The sequence below is a fragment of the Haliotis asinina genome, chromosome 1, assembly GCF_037392515.1.
Source record: "Haliotis asinina isolate JCU_RB_2024 chromosome 1, JCU_Hal_asi_v2, whole genome shotgun sequence".
Lineage (NCBI taxonomy): Eukaryota > Metazoa > Mollusca > Gastropoda > Lepetellida > Haliotidae > Haliotis > Haliotis asinina.
In genome coordinates this window covers 103,552,900-103,571,875 of record NC_090280.1, presented here as the reverse complement: position 1 = coordinate 103,571,875, position 18,976 = coordinate 103,552,900, and the positions used below count along the sequence as shown (strand labels likewise).

General features: G+C 42.4%; 1 protein-coding gene across 1 annotated transcript in view; it reads right to left on the bottom strand.

Moving 5' to 3' along the window:
• Positions 1-18,976, bottom strand: part of LOC137257482 (thioredoxin reductase 2, mitochondrial-like) — a 35,912-nt gene that overhangs the window by 3,982 nt on the left and 12,954 nt on the right. Inside the window, exons 14-16 of the mRNA XM_067794815.1 lie at positions 2,905-2,997; positions 1,791-1,862; positions 202-293 (exon numbers count right to left, since the gene is read on the bottom strand). Coding sequence (XP_067650916.1) covers positions 202-293; positions 1,791-1,862; positions 2,905-2,997 — 257 coding nt within the window. The remainder of the gene's footprint in view (positions 1-201; positions 294-1,790; positions 1,863-2,904; positions 2,998-18,976) is intronic.

Here is an 18,976-nt window from a genome sequence, read left to right as displayed (position 1 = left end):
GAACATGATAAGATTTTTGATTTGTGTTTATTTTAAGTGAAACTAATGCCATCAGCCTGAACATGATCCCAAGATGTAAATGAGTTTCATCTCTCCTTGCAATGGCTCTGTTACTGAGTCTGTGGGTTTTAATGTGAACAAGCACCTGTAGCTGAAACATGGAGCTGGATGACATGACACAAAACAATCACCAATATTTACCTGAGAGCAACAGCAAAGCCCTGGATTATCTCCCCTGCATTTGGTCCTACAAGATGAATGCCCAGCACTCGACCCTTCCTCTGGCAGATCACCTGAAATACAAATGAAAAACTCATCACCTCCTGAAACATTCTGGAACATTCTGGAGCATTCTGGAATACTAAATACAGGGTACATGTACATGACATCGTAATGGTGTTACACAGACAAAAAAATCAATGGACTTCCTTCATATTAGGAATGAAACCAGAATCTCTAGCACAATGCTTGAATCACTGGGCTACCCATCCTACCCAAGTGAGTGAGTGAGTGAGTGAGTGAGTGAGTGAGTGAGGGAGTGAGTGAGTGATGGAATCTGTTTCCAAAATGCAAGGTACCAGGAATGCCCATGGGTTTATGATACCACACCGGTATACTATAACCAGAAATTATTGGGAAGTTTAGGAATATGTTTATTGGATCTCTAGCACAAACAACCATGACCAGCTACAAAGTGTTTGGTTTCATTAAAAAGAGTTAACTCTGTTAATCATTAGTTTAAAAAACCTTATCTCCACCCTTTGTTACTGGCCAGCAGACGACATTTCCAGTGATGCTCATTATGGATGATTTAGAGGAGATGAAGTTGATTTTGGAGTACAAGAACATGAGATCAGCTAAAGTGATTTCAATAACAACATGCATCCCTTTGTCCACTGTTTATTGTGTTATGAAACATATTGCAAATGGATCTGGCACTGAGTAAAAGGGAAGCACAGGCAGGCCCAGAAAATTTACTGTTGGGGACACGAGCCGGCCTTGTATGGGTTGGCAGAAAAAGTCAAGCAATTCCATCACCGATCATAAAACAAAGGAGCACAGGTTGAACTGGTTTTTACATCATAGCAATGTTAATTGGGACAATGTGATTTTCTCAGATGAAAGTTCTGTGTGGCTGTGGCTAATACACTGAAATTCTGGACCAAACAAACTGAAAAACCTTTGAATCAGCGTCCAAAGTACAGTCCGAAATTTCATGTGTGGGGTGGCATATCCGTGTTAGGGGCAACGCCCATCTGTGTATTTGAAGGGAATATGAACAGTGAGCGGTACACAGATATTCATGAGGGACATCTGCTCATGTGTTCCATGGAAATTTTTGGATTTTCCATCAGGATAATGACCCAAAAGCTCAATCAAAGCATTCACAGGCCTGGTTTCAAACCCAAAATATGACATTATTAGATTGGCCTAGCTATAGCCCTGACTAAATCCAATAGAAAATGTTTGGGGGGTTATGAAGGAAAGTGTCAATAAGAGAAATCTGACAAATATTGCTGAAAATTGAAGTGAAAGAAGGTGGTCCGATATTGGGACAGCATGGACCATGACTGTCTAACTTCTTTGATCAGTAGTATGCCCCACTTCATTGAAGCCTGCATTGTTGCCCATGGTGACTTCACAAAATACAAACTGTGTGCCTGTCTTTGAATCTGGCGTTATGTTCTACTAATTTTCACATTTAATACATGAGTAATGAGTAAAAAAAAATAAAAACTTTACAGTCTTTAAATTCTCAATAATATCTGGTCATATATGTCACCACCTACCTTGATGTAACACTGGGAAGCATCTCTGTCAGGAAGAGTGAATTCTAAAGGCTTGTAGAAAGCATGATATATCTGCAACACAGCAAGGTAATATTACAACATAACATGGGTTGCATTTAAAGTAGGAGTGAGTGAGTGAGTGAGCACTTCGCAATGTTCCAGTTATATGGCGGCGGTCTGTAAATAATCGAGTCTGGACCAGACAATCCAGTGATCAACAACATGAGCACTGATCTGCACAACTGGGAACAGATGACATGTGTCAACCAAGTCAGCAAGCCTGACCACCCGATCCCATTAGTCACCTCTTACGACAAGCATAATCGCCTTTTATGGCATGCATGGGTTGCTAAAGGCCCATTCTACCAAGGGACCTTCACGGACGGGTCTTTAAAGTAGGATTGATGATGGAGGACAGACTGAAGAGATCCAGGCCTAAGATAACTTCTACTACGATGATGAAGCTCACAAACGCAGACCTGCTGTAGAAAAAAGGGGCATGCAGGAGTGAGTGAGTCAATCAGGGTTTCACACTGAGTGTTTTACACTTGAGTGGGGGTTTTACACTGAGTGAGAGGTTTGAGGGAGTCTTTTACCATGAGTGAGGGTTTTACACTCATTGAGTGAGGGTTTTACACTGAGTGAGTGAGGGTTTTACAGAGTGAGGGTTTTCAGTGAGGGTTTTACACTGAGAGTGAGGGTTTGACACTTCATCATTTAGTGGGTCAGGGTTTTACAGAGTGAGCGAGTGAGTGGGTCAGGGTTTTACACTGAGTGAGCGAGCGAGTGGGTCAGGGGTTACCATGAGTGAGTGAGTGAGTGAGTGAGGGTTTGACACTGAGTGAGTAAGTGAGTGAGTGGGTCAGGGTTTTACACAGAGTGAGCGAGTGAGTGCATCAGGGTTTTACACTGTGTGAATGAGTCAGTGTTTTACACTGAGTGAGTGAGTGGGTCAGGGTTTTACACAGAGTGAGGAAGTGAATGGGTCAGGGTTTTACACTGTGCGAGTGAGTCAGGAGTTTTACACTGAGTGAGAGAGCGGTACTCTTGACCAGCTGCTATCCGAGGACAGGGGATCCACTCGTGTTACTGTCTTCACATGCTGACCACAAACCTCAATGTTATCCTCTCCGTACTTCCGGATAGCTGTGTCCTCCGATATCCCCACTGTGCCGTACTCTAGTGGCGTGAACACTGTTGTTGGAACCTGGCAAATACAACCAGACATTCACATCTCAGTTTTGTCCCTCGGCACTGCAATCACTAAAGTAATTTAGTGTAGGAACCATATAATTTCACTAACAATTGTATCAACTGACACTTCCCATATAAAGCTGAAATATTATGTATAATTATAATCAGCTGGTGGGCTGGGGATGATGATTATCACTTCTGAGGATTTCTTGGTAAATTCTTCACAACAGAACAAATGCTGTCATAAAACAGCGTACTTATCAATGAAAGCAGGAAGAGTATAGGAGGAAACATGCGATCACTATTTCTTTCAGGTGAGCTGAACTGACTCAAAATGACTCTTAAAACTATCCCATGAATCTAAAGAGGCCAGACAGAAGATATTTGAAGGATAAATAGATAGCTGGAACTATCGATGTGACTTGCTTTGCAGAAAACACAACAGTATGACTGGGCATGTGTTGTCTGACCACATACAAAAGATGCCATTCAAATGATACCATTCGGTAACAAACTAGGTTGACACTTTGTCACGACAGGATATATAGCAAAACTTGTTCATTTTGATAGCACAATGAAAGTAAAATGTGGGTAGGTAGCACAACAATCTTCACAGCTGTTGTAATATGTTCTAACGTTTTAATTAAGAATGTGGCTGTAATCTCCTCATCTCACCTGATGCACTTATCAACCTCAAGAGCTGTCGACCTTTCAGATGAGGTAGAGGGGATGGGGCAGAACAAAACCATGAACAATCAAAGTTATCATTGGTGATTCACATCATTTACCAACCATCCATGGACCCTGAAAACCTGGTGTACATTCTACCTTATTATTCCCGAATACTAAAGTATGCCTGCTAAACATTCACTCTGCGTGCAACAAGTGTGATAATATCTTGGATTTGATAATGGACAGGGGCATCAACAGACTGGTCTTTACTGAAACATGGCTAATGCTTGTGGTGACAAAATAGTGACCATGACTCCTCCAGGCTACCTATCACTTGGTGTTGGTGTGGCTATTATCCGTCAATCTCATTTCAATGTCAAAGTCCTGAATGTGGACTTTGTTTCCTCAATTGAAATTCTTGACTTCTTGCTCACAACTGGACAAACTTCAACAAACACTGGAGCCTTATACAGACCACCACCATCTAAAAAGAACGACCACTCTTTCCCTCAATTCCTTGATGAGTTTTCATCATTCATAGACTCTAAATGTACAACACACTCCTGACTAGTGGTACTTCGTGATTTTAATATCGATTTCCATTCCACCTCCTCTAACACACACGCATCAAAACTGAAGAGGCTCTTGGAAAGCTTGCAGTTGGTTCAGCTAGTCAGTGAACCCACACACCAGAGTGGCCATAACCTTGACTGGGCTATGGTGGGTAAGGATGTGCGTATGACTGGTGTAAGGGTTAGTGATCTGCATGTTGACAGCCTCCCACCGCCCATCCTAAAATTCAGAAACATTGCAGAAATATCAAAGCCTTCGATCACCTAATCTTCACTTCAGACTTGTCTGAATCCAAACTCTTCTGTGATCAGTCGATGGAACCAAGTGCTCCGTCACATCTATACAACACTGTCCTCCAGGAGCTGCTGGATAAACACGTCCCTCTGAAGAAGAAGCTAGTACCTCAACATCCTGTGTCACCCTGGACTGTTACTGCTGATGTCATGGCAGTCAAGGCAAGTCGCCTTGAAGACGGTCTCGCCTTGAAATCCACAGGATTGCGCTGCCAGGAACAAGGTTACCATGCTAAACATGCTAAACATGCTAAACATGCATCTCTAACTGGTAAAATCGAGGCATGCACATCTGACCCAAGAGCACTCCACAAGCTGATGTCTCATCTTTTGGGTAAGGATTCGTCATCACTGTTACCATCGAACCACATTTCTGATGCCTTACCACAGTGTAGGAAAGATGTAGAAACCAGTCCTGCCAAAACCTAGCCTTTCCTCCAAATATAAATATAACACTATTTCAAGACTAAAAACTATATTGAGCCAAAAAAGAAACTTCACAAAAAGTAATTTTTAAAAATAATGAATAATTTTTCTCTGATGATACATCTATGTATCCAAAAAGGGATCCCTATCTTTTGAGCGTAGAAAAACATTAGCAAAACCCACTCAAACCTATCCATTCGTGGTGCACATGATGTTAGTGCCAAATCAGGTTTTGCATGAGCAGTCGATCATGTGATCTTCGCATCAAAGTTTTCTTCATTTGAACATGTTTGCATTGGTCTCAAGAATTGAAAAAAAACACTTTTAAACCACAGTTCTAATGTTACGTGACGTTGGCATCTTGCAAGCGGGAAGATCAGTTACTGACGTCACAAGAGCAATCGGATGCAGCTGTCATACTGTGTATGAACTGCAAGGTTGTCTAAAACAAACTTGCACCACTTTGCCCAAGGTCGGGTTGTCAACGTGTGACATCACGAGTAGATGACTGTCAAATCGTCCTACGTCACCTTCGTGACAGATTTCTGAAGACTACATGAACAAGGGCTGAGATGTTTAGAGGTCGACTGTCCTCACGGACCATTCGAATTCAGTTGCAGGCTGCCAATCTCCATTCACGACGTCCATATCGGGGGCCAATACTGATGCCATTTCATCAATGTCAGCGTCTGCTGTGGGCCCAACGTCCCCTCTGATGGACCCAGAGACTGGAATCGAGCCATCTTTAGCAATGAATCCAGGTTTACCCTCAGATTCACGGACGGCAGGCATAGAGTCTGGACACGACATCGTGAACAGTGTGCCCAATGTTGGATACAGGAAGTTGACAGATTCGGGGGAGGAAGTTCCATGGTGTGGGGTGCTTTCTGTGGGAACACCCGTTCCCGACTTCTGGTCATCCATGGAAACCTCACAGCTGCTGCTTACCGCGACCAGGTGCTCACCCCTGAAATTGTCCCTTTCATGGCGGCTCATGGCCCAGGTCTACAATTCCAGCATGATAATGCTCGTCTGCATACCGTGATGTTGACACTAAATTTCCGTCAAAACGCCATAACAATAATAATATAATAATAATAATGGATATTTTAACGCACCATTATCCACCCACTGGTACATACTCAAGGCGCTACATAGAAGGATACATACAATGCATGCAAAAGAAACACATAATAAAATAAGTATATTTTGAAACTGGTAACAAAGGGATTGATACTACAAATAAGCTTTGCAGAAAAAGTATGTTTTCAACTTAAGTTTGAATGTTTCCAATGTGGGGGACTGCTTTATGTGGAGACGGAGAGAATTCCACACAGTAGGACCAGTGTATTGGGAAGACCTCTTGCCAAAAGAAGCAAGAAGAACTTTGGGAACTGAGAGGAGACTTAAGATCTGTGAGTCCTGGTAGGGGAGTAATCAGTCAGAAGAACAGAGAGATACAAAGGAGCTTGATTCTGTAAACATTTATACACAATGCAAATAAGTTTGAAGTCAATCCAGAACTTGATTGGAAGCCAGTGTAATGATGACAGCATTGGGGTGGTATGGTCTTGTTTAGTACTAAGGGATATTATACATGCTGCTGTATTTGGGACTTTTTGTAATGTATGGAGATGTCTGTTTGTGAGTCCATAAAGGAGGCTATTACAGTAATCCAGTCTTGATGTTACAAGGCATCTAACAAGAGTGTGGGCACTTACCATTGTGATGTGCTTCTGGACCGTCCCAATGAGGTGGTAATAGCAGGTATATGGCATAACTTATCTACTTGCGAATCTAGAGACAGGCCTGAATCAATATACATACCAAGATCTTTTATCACCTCTGACAGCGTGATGTTAGCTGAGCCAATCTTCACACTAAAAATGTTTCATTTCTCCAGGTTCCCATGTTTTCCAACAATGAGAACCTCTGTTTTGTGTGGCACTCCAGGTCAGAGTAATCTTTTGTGAGATGCTGCCTGATTTTGAGACTGACTGGTGTCTAGCAGACAGGTATGAAGTGTTCCAGGCCATTGCTTGTCCACCGACTCCAGAGTGATGTTCAAGCGTATGGAGAAGCATTTTGTGGTTTACAGTGTCAAATGCTGCCCTCAGATCTAAGAGTGTCAGAATAGCCACATCACCTTTATCAACCAGGCATCTCAGGTCATTTATCACTCTTGGAAGCAGAGTCTCAGTAGAGTGGTGCGGCCGGTGAGCTGATTGGTACTCGTCTAAAATACTGTTGCTTGATAGGTGATCCATCAACCTCTTGGTAACTCCTCTCTCAATAAGTTTGGAGAGGTAAGTCAGATTTGAAACGGGTATGATGAACAGTCGTACCATTGCTACCAAGGACAACTGGAACGTTGGATGAAAGATCTTTCCATAATAGCAGCATGTTTGTCGAGTAAATCATGACTAAGAGTGTTATACTGATGAGTCAAGCTATCAACATTTGATGCAGGATGAACTATGAGGTCAGATGTTAACAGATCACCATGGAATTTGATCTTGTCAGTTTTCTTAAGATTCCAACAGGTCTTGGTTATCTTCTTGTTAACGGGCCTCTGCACATTGAGTGATATCCTGATCACTGAGTGATCTGACAGAAGTCTATCATCAATGCTGACATTACTGATCAATGCATCATCATCCTCTGACGTCACCACCCAGTCAAGAATATGGCCTGATTTGTGAGTAGTTGTCACAAGAATCAATCATGGACTGGCTATCAAGGTCCCCTGACCCTAATCCAATAGAGCACGTTTGGGATACACTTGGGAGAAGGCTTCGTGGTTTTAGAAACCAACCTCAGAATTTGCAGGAACTTGGCACTGCCTTGCAAGAGCAATGGCACAGAATCCACAACCACGTGTTCACAAGCATAAGGCAGTCGATGAGATGGTTTTTGGCAGTAGTGAATGCGCAGGGCAGCCATACACAATATTGAACTGAGAAATCTTGAATTTATATTCTTGTGTCTTAACATTCTGTATACATATGTTTTGGAACAGTGGTGTAGCCTAATGGAACTGACTGTGGCACTGTCAGTGTATCGAGTACATCACACAGGTCTCAGCTACGAAACAATAACAGTTTAACCATCTTACCATCTCCTGTTCTTTTATAGTGCCCTGAAGAGAGAATGTGGAGTTTCTTTTTAGACTCAGTGTAGTTTGTGTTATTTTAAGCTATCATTCAATGTGCACACACAGAGTGTGGACTGCTAAATCTCGCCTAGTGGAATCATCTGGTTACAACATTAGTGAACCTGACTTCAGACAAGTCATCAACATCTTCGTCAAGATCCGACAACTCACCCAACATGAGGACAGACTGGGTGTGTCACATTTTCCCCCGCAGACCCTGTCCAATCTACTACTGCTCTCGAAGATCATGGTCAGTGTTGTGATGACGTAAAGCAATGGATGTTCAGCAATAAGTTACAACTCTAAAGGGCTAAAACTGAAGGTATTCTTGCTGGAAAAGCCTAGCACAGAAGTCAGTGTGAGGTCAATTCTTTCCAGTTTGATGGATCGTCTATACTTCACTAGAAACTAAGCAGCTGCTCTTACACTTCTCCTACTCTCCTGCTGTAGAATGGAATGATCTTCCTGAGCATCTCCGCGTCTGTACTGATCTCTCTTTGTTCAGAAGCCAATTCAAGACATACCTCCACAAATTAGCTTTTCATCAGTGACGCCTCTATAATCGCTCTTTTGTACTTGTGTACAATGACTCTGGAACTTTTTATTCTGTGCACTTTGACCACTTCACGGTCATGGATATATGTGCTATATAAATAGCCTATTATTATTTTTAATATAATTAACAGAATGCACCATAGAGCTGGCTACAATAGCGATAAGCTGTTAGTTGATTGGGCAGGTCATTTTCACATATCACATTCAGTTTCTTGTCATATTTACATTTTTGTTACCTGAATTACTTTATCACATTTCACTAATTATAATGCTTGAGGAAATTCACATTTAGTTAATGTAGTGTACATTCTACTGCACAACAGGGGTATTGTTGCAACTCCCTGCATGTACTGGGTATGAGTGTGGTGAGGGTGGCAAAACGTGTTTGTATACACTATGTCCTCTCTCACCTTGTCATAGTCTATAGTATACTCCACATCAGTACCAGTCAGGGTGGCAAAACGTGTTTGTATACACTATGTCCTCTCTCACCTTGTCATAGTCTATAGTATACTCCACATCAGTACCAGTCAGGGTGGCAAAATGTGTTTGTATACACTATGTCCTCACTCACCTTGTCATAGTCTATAGTATACTCCACATCAGTACCAGTCAGGGTGGCAAAACGTGTTTGTATACACTATGTCCTCACTCACCTTGTCATAGTCTATAGTATACTCCACATCAGTACCAGTCAGGGTGGCAAAACGTGTTTGTATACACTATGTCCTCACTCACCTTGTCATAGTCTATAGTATACTCCACATCAGTACCAGTCAGGGTGGCAAAACGTGTTTGTATACACTATGTCCTCACTCACCTTGTCATAGTCTATAGTATACTCCACATCAGTACCAGTCAGGGTGGCAAAACGTGTTTGTATACACTATGTCCTCACTCACCTTGTCATAGTCTATAGTATACTCCACATCAGTACCAGTCAGGGTGGCAAAACGTGTTTGTATACACTATGTCCTCACTCACCTTGTCATAGTCTATAGTATACTCCACATCAGTACCAGTCAGGGTGGCAAAACGTGTTTGTATACACTATGTCCTCACTCACCTTGTCATAGTCTATAGTATACTCCACATCAGTACCAGTCAGGGTGGCAAAACGTGTTTGTATACACTATGTCCTCACTCACCTTGTCATAGTCTATAGTATACTCCACATCAGTACCAGTCAGGGTGGCAAAACGTGTTTGTATACACTATGTCCTCACTCACCTTGTCATAGTCTATAGTATACTCCACATCAGTACCAGTCAGGGTGGCAAAACGTGTTTGTATACACTATGTCCTCTCTCACCTTGTCATAGTCTATAGTATACTCCACATCAGTAGCAGTCAGGGTGGCAAAACGTGTTTGTATACACTATGTCCTCTCTCACCTTGTCATAGTCTATAGTATACTCCACATCAGTACCAGTCAGGGTGGCAAAACGTGTTTGTATACACTATGTCCTCTCTCACCTTGTCATAGTCTATAGTATACTCCACATCAGTACCAGTCAGGGTGGCAAAACGTGTTTGTATACACTATGTCCTCACTCACCTTGTCATAGTCTATAGTATACTCCACATCAGTACCAGTCAGGGTGGCAAAACGTGTTTGTATACACTATGTCCTCACTCACCTTGTCATAGTCTATAGTATACTCCACATCAGTACCAGTCAGGGTGGCAAAACGTGTTTGTATACACTATGTCCTCACTCACCTTGTCATAGTCTATAGTATACTCCACATCAGTACCAGTCAGGGTGGCAAAACGTGTTTGTATACACTATGTCCTCACTCACCTTGTCATAGTCTATAGTATACTCCACATCAGTACCAGTCAGGGTGGCAAAACGTGTTTGTATACACTATGTCCTCACTCACCTTGTCATAGTCTATAGTATACTCCACATCAGTACCAGTCAGGGTGGCAAAACGTGTTTGTATACACTATGTCCTCACTCACCTTGTCATAGTCTATAGTATACTCCACATCAGTACCAGTCAGGGTGGCAAAACGTGTTTGTATACACTATGTCCTCTCTCACCTTGTCATAGTCTATAGTATACTCCACATCAGTACCAGTCAGGGTGGCAAAACGTGTTTGTATACACTATGTCCTCTCTCACCTTGTCATAGTCTATAGTATACTCCACATCAGTACCAGTCAGGGTGGCAAAACGTGTTTGTATACACTATGTCCTCACTCACCTTGTCATAGTCTATAGTATACTCCACATCAGTACCAGTCAGGGTGGCAAAACGTGTTTGTATACACTATGTCCTCACTCACCTTGTCATAGTCTATAGTATACTCCACATCAGTACCAGTCAGGGTGGCAAAACGTGTTTGTATACACTATGTCCTCACTCACCTTGTCATAGTCTATAGTATACTCCACATCAGTACCAGTCAGGGTGGCAAAACGTGTTTGTATACACTATGTCCTCTCTCACCTTGTCATAGTCTATAGTATACTCCACATCAGTACCAGTCAGGGTGGCAAAACGTGTTTGTATACACTATGTCCTCTCTCACCTTGTCATAGTCTATAGTATACTCCACATCAGTACCAGTCAGGGTGGCAAAACGTGTTTGTATACACTATGTCCTCTCTCACCTTGTCATAGTCTATAGTATACTCCACATCAGTACCAGTCAGGGTGGCAAAACGTGTTTGTATACACTATGTCCTCACTCACCTTGTCATAGTCTATAGTATACTCCACATCAGTACCAGTCAGGGTGGCAAAACGTGTTTGTATACACTATGTCCTCACTCACCTTGTCATAGTCTATAGTATACTCCACATCAGTACCAGTCAGGGTGGCAAAACGTGTTTGTATACACTATGTCCTCTCTCACCTTGTCATAGTCTATAGTATACTCCACATCAGTACCAGTCAGGGTGGCAAAACGTGTTTGTATACACTATGTCCTCTCTCACCTTGTCATAGTCTATAGTATACTCCACATCAGTACCAGTCAGGGTGGCAAAACGTGTTTGTATACACTATGTCCTCACTCACCTTGTCATAGTCTATAGTATACTCCACATCAGTACCAGTCAGGGTGGCAAAACGTGTTTGTATACACTATGTCCTCTCTCACCTTGTCATAGTCTATAGTATACTCCACATCAGTACCAGTCAGGGTGGCAAAACGTGTTTGTATACACTATGTCCTCTCTCACCTTGTCATAGTCTATAGTATACTCCACATCAGTACCAGTCAGGGTGGCAAAACGTGTTTGTATACACTATGTCCTCTCTCACCTTGTCATAGTCTATAGTATACTCCACATCAGTACCAGTCAGGGTGGCAAAACGTGTTTGCATACACTATGTCCTCACTCACCTTGTCATAGTCTATAGTATACTCCACATCAGTACCAGTCAGGGTGGCAAAACGTGTTTGCATACACTTTGTCCTCTCTCACCTTGTCATAGTCTATAGTATACTCCACATCAGTACCAGTCAGGGTGGCAAAACGTGTTTGTATACACTATGTCCTCACTCACCTTGTCATAGTCTATAGTATACTCCACATCAGTACCAGTCAGGGTGGCAAAACGTGTTTGTATACACTATGTCCTCTCTCACTTTGTCATAGTCTATAGTATACTCCACATCAGTACCAGTCAGGGTGGCAAAACGTGTTTGTATACACTATGTCCTCTCTCACCTTGTCATAGTCTATAGTATACTCCACATCAGTACCAGTCAGGGTGGCAAAACGTGTTTGTATACACTATGTCCTCACTCACCTTGTCATAGTCTATAGTATACTCCACATCAGTACCAGTCAGGGTGGCAAAACGTGTTTGTATACACTATGTCCTCTCTCACCTTGTCATAGTCTATAGTATACTCCACATCAGTACCAGTCAGGGTGGCAAAACGTGTTTGTATACACTATGTCCTCTCTCACCTTGTCATAGTCTATAGTATACTCCACATCAGTACCAGTCAGGGTGGCAAAACGTGTTTGTATACACTATGTCCTCACTCACCTTGTCATAGTCTATAGTATACTCCACATCAGTACCAGTCAGGGTGGCAAAACGTGTTTGTATACACTATGTCCTCACTCACCTTGTCATAGTCTATAGTATACTCCACATCAGTACCAGTCAGGGTGGCAAAACGTGTTTGTATACACTATGTCCTCACTCACCTTGTCATAGTCTATAGTATACTCCACATCAGTACCAGTCAGGGTGGCAAAACGTGTTTGTATACACTATGTCCTCTCTCACCTTGTCATAGTCTATAGTATACTCCACATCAGTACCAGTCAGGGTGGCAAAACGTGTTTGTATACACTATGTCCTCTCTCACCTTGTCATAGTCTATAGTATACTCCACATCAGTACCAGTCAGGGTGGCAAAATGTGTTTGTATACACTATGTCCTCTCTCACCTTGTCATAGTCTATAGTATACTCCACATCAGTACCAGTCAGGGTGGCAAAACGTGTTTGTATACACTATGTCCTCTCTCACCTTGTCATAGTCTATAGTATACTCCACATCAGTACCAGTCAGGGTGGCAAAACGTGTTTGTATACACTATGTCCTCACTCACCTTGTCATAGTCTATAGTATACTCCACATCAGTACCAGTCAGGGTGGCAAAACGTGTTTGTATACACTATGTCCTCTCTCACCTTGTCATAGTCTATAGTATACTCCACATCAGTACCAGTCACGGTGGCAAAACGTGTTTGTATACACTATGTCCTCACTCACCTTGTCATAGTCTATAGTATACTCCACATCAGTACCAGTCAGGGTGGCAAAACGTGTTTGTATACACTATGTCCTCACTCACCTTGTCATAGTCTATAGTATACTCCACATCAGTACCAGTCAGGGTGGCAAAACGTGTTTGTATACACTTTGTCCTCTCTCACCTTGTCATAGTCTATAGTATGCTCCACATCAGTACCAGTCAGGGTGGCAAAACGTGTTTGTATACACTATGTCCTCACTCACCTTGTCATAGTCTATAGTATACTCCACATCAGTACCAGTCAGGGTGGCAAAACGTGTTTGTATACACTATGTCCTCTCTCACCTTGTCATAGTCTATAGTATACTCCACATCAGTACCAGTCAGGGTGGCAAAACGTGTTTGTATACACTATGTCCTCTCTCACCTTGTCATAGTCTATAGTATACTCCACATCAGTACCAGTCAGGGTGGCAAAACGTGTTTGTATACACTATGTCCTCACTCACCTTGTCATAGTCTATAGTATACTCCACATCAGTACCAGTCAGGGTGGCAAAACGTGTTTGTATACACTATGTCCTCACACTCACCTTGTCATAGTCTATAGTATACTCCACATCAGTACCAGTCAGGGTGGCAAAACGTGTTTGTATACACTATGTCCTCACTCACCTTGTCATAGTCTATAGTATACTCCACATCAGTACCAGTCAGGGTGGCAAAACGTGTTTGTATACACTATGTCCTCTCTCACCTTGTCATAGTCTATAGTATACTCCACATCAGTACCAGTCAGGGTGGCAAAACGTGTTTGTATACACTATGTCCTCACTCACCTTGTCATAGTCTATAGTATACTCCACATCAGTACCAGTCAGGGTGGCAAAACGTGTTTGTATACACTATGTCCTCTCTCACCTTGTCATAGTCTATAGTATACTCCACATCAGTACCAGTCAGGGTGGCAAAACGTGTTTGTATACACTATGTCCTCTCTTACCTTGTCATAGTCTATAGTATGCTCCACATCAGTACCAGTCAGGGTGGCAAAACGTGTTTGTATACACTATGTCCTCACTCACCTTGTCATAGTCTATAGTATACTCCACATCAGTACCAGTCAGGGTGGCAAAACGTGTTTGTATACACTATGTCCTCACTCACCTTGTCATAGTCTATAGTATACTCCACATCAGTACCAGTCAGGGTGGCAAAACGTGTTTGTATACACTATGTCCTCTCTCACCTTGTCATAGTCTATAGTATACTCCACATCAGTACCAGTCAGGGTGGCAAAACGTGTTTGTATACACTATGTCCTCTCTCACCTTGTCATAGTCTATAGTATACTCCACATCAGTACCAGTCAGGGTGGCAAAACGTGTTTGTATACACTATGTCCTCACTCACCTTGTCATAGTCTATAGTATACTCCACATCAGTACCAGTCAGGGTGGCAAAACGTGTTTGTATACACTATGTCCTCACTCACCTTGTCATAGTCTATAGTATACTCCACATCAGTACCAGTCAGGGTGGCAAAACGTGTTTGTATACACTATGTCCTCTCTCACCTTGTCATAGTCTATAGTATACTCCACATCAGTACCAGTCAGGGTGGCAAAACGTGTTTGTATACACTATGTCCTCTCTCACCTTGTCATAGTCTATAGTATACTCCACATCAGTACCAGTCAGGGTGGCAAAACGTGTTTGTATACACTATGTCCTCACTCACCTTGTCATAGTCTATAGTATACTCCACATCAGTACCAGTCAGGGTGGCAAAACGTGTTTGTATACACTATGTCCTCTCTCACCTTGTCATAGTCTATAGTATACTCCACATCAGTACCAGTCAGGGTGGCAAAACGTGTTTGTATACACTATGTCCTCACTCACCTTGTCATAGTCTATAGTATACTCCACATCAGTACCAGTCAGGGTGGCAAAACGTGTTTGTATACACTATGTCCTCTCTCACCTTGTCATAGTCTATAGTATACTCCACATCAGTACCAGTCAGGGTGGCAAAACGTGTTTGTATACACTATGTCCTCTCTCACCTTGTCATAGTCTATAGTATACTCCACATCAGTACCAGTCAGGGTGGCAAAACGTGTTTGTATACACTATGTCCTCACTCACCTTGTCATAGTCTATAGTATACTCCACATCAGTACCAGTCAGGGTGGCAAAACGTGTTTGTATACACTATGTCCTCACTCACCTTGTCATAGTCTATAGTATACTCCACATCAGTACCAGTCAGGGTGGCAAAACGTGTTTGTATACACTATGTCCTCACTCACCTTGTCATAGTCTATAGTATACTCCACATCAGTACCAGTCAGGGTGGCAAAACGTGTTTGTATACACTATGTCCTCTCTCACCTTGTCATAGTCTATAGTATACTCCACATCAGTACCAGTCAGGGTGGCAAAACGTGTTTGTATACACTATGTCCTCTCTTCACCTTGTCATAGTCTATAGTATACTCCACATCAGTACCAGTCAGGGTGGCAAAACGTGTTTGTATACACTATGTCCTCACTCACCTTGTCATAGTCTATAGTATACTCCACATCAGTACCAGTCAGGGTGGCAAAACGTGTTTGTATACACTATGTCCTCACTCACCTTGTCATAGTCTATAGTATACTCCACATCAGTACCAGTCAGGGTGGCAAAACGTGTTTGTATACACTATGTCCTCTCTCACCTTGTCATAGTCTATAGTATACTCCACATCAGTACCAGTCAGGGTGGCAAAACGTGTTTGTATACACTATGTCCTCTCTCACCTTGTCATAGTCTATAGTATACTCCACATCAGTACCAGTCAGGGTGGCAAAACGTGTTTGTATACACTATGTCCTCACTCACCTTGTCATAGTCTATAGTATACTCCACATCAGTACCAGTCAGGGTGGCAAAACGTGTTTGTATACACTATGTCCTCACTCACCTTGTCATAGTCTATAGTATACTCCACATCAGTACCAGTCAGGGTGGCAAAACGTGTTTGTATACACTATGTCCTCTCTCACCTTGTCATAGTCTATAGTATACTCCACATCAGTACCAGTCAGGGTGGCAAAACGTGTTTGTATACACTATGTCCTCACTCACCTTGTCATAGTCTATAGTATACTCCACATCAGTACCAGTCAGGGTGGCAAAACGTGTTTGTATGCACTATGTCCTCTCTCACCTTGTCATAGTCTATAGTATACTCCACATCAGTACCAGTCAGGGTGGCAAAACGTGTTTGTATACACTATGTCCTCTCTCACCTTGTCATAGTCTATAGTATACTCCACATCAGTACCAGTCAGGGTGGCAAAACGTGTTTGTATACACTATGTCCTCACTCACCTTGTCATAGTCTATAGTATACTCCACATCAGTACCAGTCAGGGTGGCAAAACGTGTTTGTATACACTATGTCCTCTCTCACCTTGTCATAGTCTATAGTATACTCCACATCAGTACCAGTCAGGGTGGCAAAACGTGTTTGTATACACTATGTCCTCACTCACCTTGTCATAGTCTATAGTATACTCCACATCAGTACCAGTCAGGGTGGCAAAACGTGTTTGTATACACTATGTCCTCACTCACCTTGTCATAGTCTATAGTATACTCCACATCAGTACCAGTCAGGGTGGCAAAACGTGTTTGTATACACTATGTCCTCACTCACCTTGTCATAGTCTATAGTATACTCCACATCAGTACCAGTCAGGGTGGCAAAACGTGTTTGTATACACTATGTCCTCTCTCACCTTGTCATAGTCTATAGTATACTCCACATCAGTACCAGTCAGGGTGGCAAAACGTGTTTGTATACACTATGTCCTCTCTCACCTTGTCATAGTCTATAGTATACTCCACATCAGTACCAGTCAGGGTGGCAAAACGTGTTTGTATACACTATGTCCTCACTCACCTTGTCATAGTCTATAGTATACTCCACATCAGTACCAGTCAGGGTGGCAAAACGTGTTTGTATACACTATGTCCTCTCTCACCTTGTCATAGTCTATAGTATACTCCACATCAGTACCAGTCAGGGTGGCAAAACGTGTTTGTATACACTATGTCCTCTCTCACCTTGTCATAGTCTATAGTATACTCCACATCAGTACCAGTCAGGGTGGCAAAACGTGTTTGTATACACTATGTCCTCACTCACCTTGTCATAGTCTATAGTATACTCCACATCAGTACCAGTCAGGGTGGCAAAACGTGTTTGTATACACTATGTCCTCACTCACCTTGTCATAGTCTATAGTATACTCCACATCAGTACCAGTCAGGGTGGCAAAACGTGTTTGTATACACTATGTCCTCACTCACCTTGTCATAGTCTATAGTATACTCCACATCAGTACCAGTCAGGGTGGCAAAACGTGTTTGTATACACTAAGTCCTCACTCACCTTGTCATAGTCTATAGTATACTCCACATCAGTACCAGTCAGGGTGGCAAAACGTGTTTGTATGCACTATGTCCTCTCTCACCTTGTCATAGTCTATAGTATACTCCACATCAGTACCAGTCAGGGTGGCAAAACGTGTTTGTATACACTATGTCCTCTCTCACCTTGTCATAGTCTATAGTATACTCCACATCAGTACCAGTCAGGGTGGCAAAACGTGTTTGTATACACTATGTCCTCTCTCACCTTGTCATAGTCTATAGTATACTCCACATCAGTACCAGTCAGGGTGGCAAAACGTGTTTGTATACACTATGTCCTCTCTCACCTTGTCATAGTCTATAGTATACTCCACATCAGTACCAGTCAGGGTGGCAAAACGTGTTTGTATACACTATGTCCTCACTCACCTTGTCATAGTCTATAGTATACTCCACATCAGTACCAGTCAGGGTGGCAAAACGTGTTTGTATACACTATGTCCTCACTCACCTTGTCATAGTCTATAGTATACTCCACATCAGTACCAGTCAGGGTGGCAAAACGTGTTTGTATACACTATGTCCTCTCTCACCTTGTCATAGTCTATAGTATACTCCACATCAGTACCAGTCAGGGTGGCAAAACGTGTTTGTATACACTATGTCCTCTCTCACCTTGTCATAGTCTATAGTATACTCCACATCAGTACCAGTCAGGGTGGCAAAACGTGTTTGTATACACTATGTCCTCACTCACCTTGTCATAGTCTATAGTATACTCCACATCAGTACCAGTCAGGGTGGCAAAACGTGTTTGTATACACTATGTCCTCACTCACCTTGTCATAGTCTATAGTATACTCCACATCAGTACCAGTCAGGGTGGCAAAACGTGTTTGTATACACTATGTCCTCACTCACCTTGTCATAGTCTATAGTATACTCCACATCAGTACCAGTCAGGGTGGCAAAACGTGTTTGTATACACTATGTCCTCACTCACCTTGTCATAGTCTATAGTATACTCCACATCAGTACCAGTCAGGGTGGCAAAACGTGTTTGTATACACTATGTCCTCTCTCACCTTGTCATAGTCTATAGTATACTCCACATCAGTACCAGTCAGGGTGGCAAAACGTGTTTGTATACA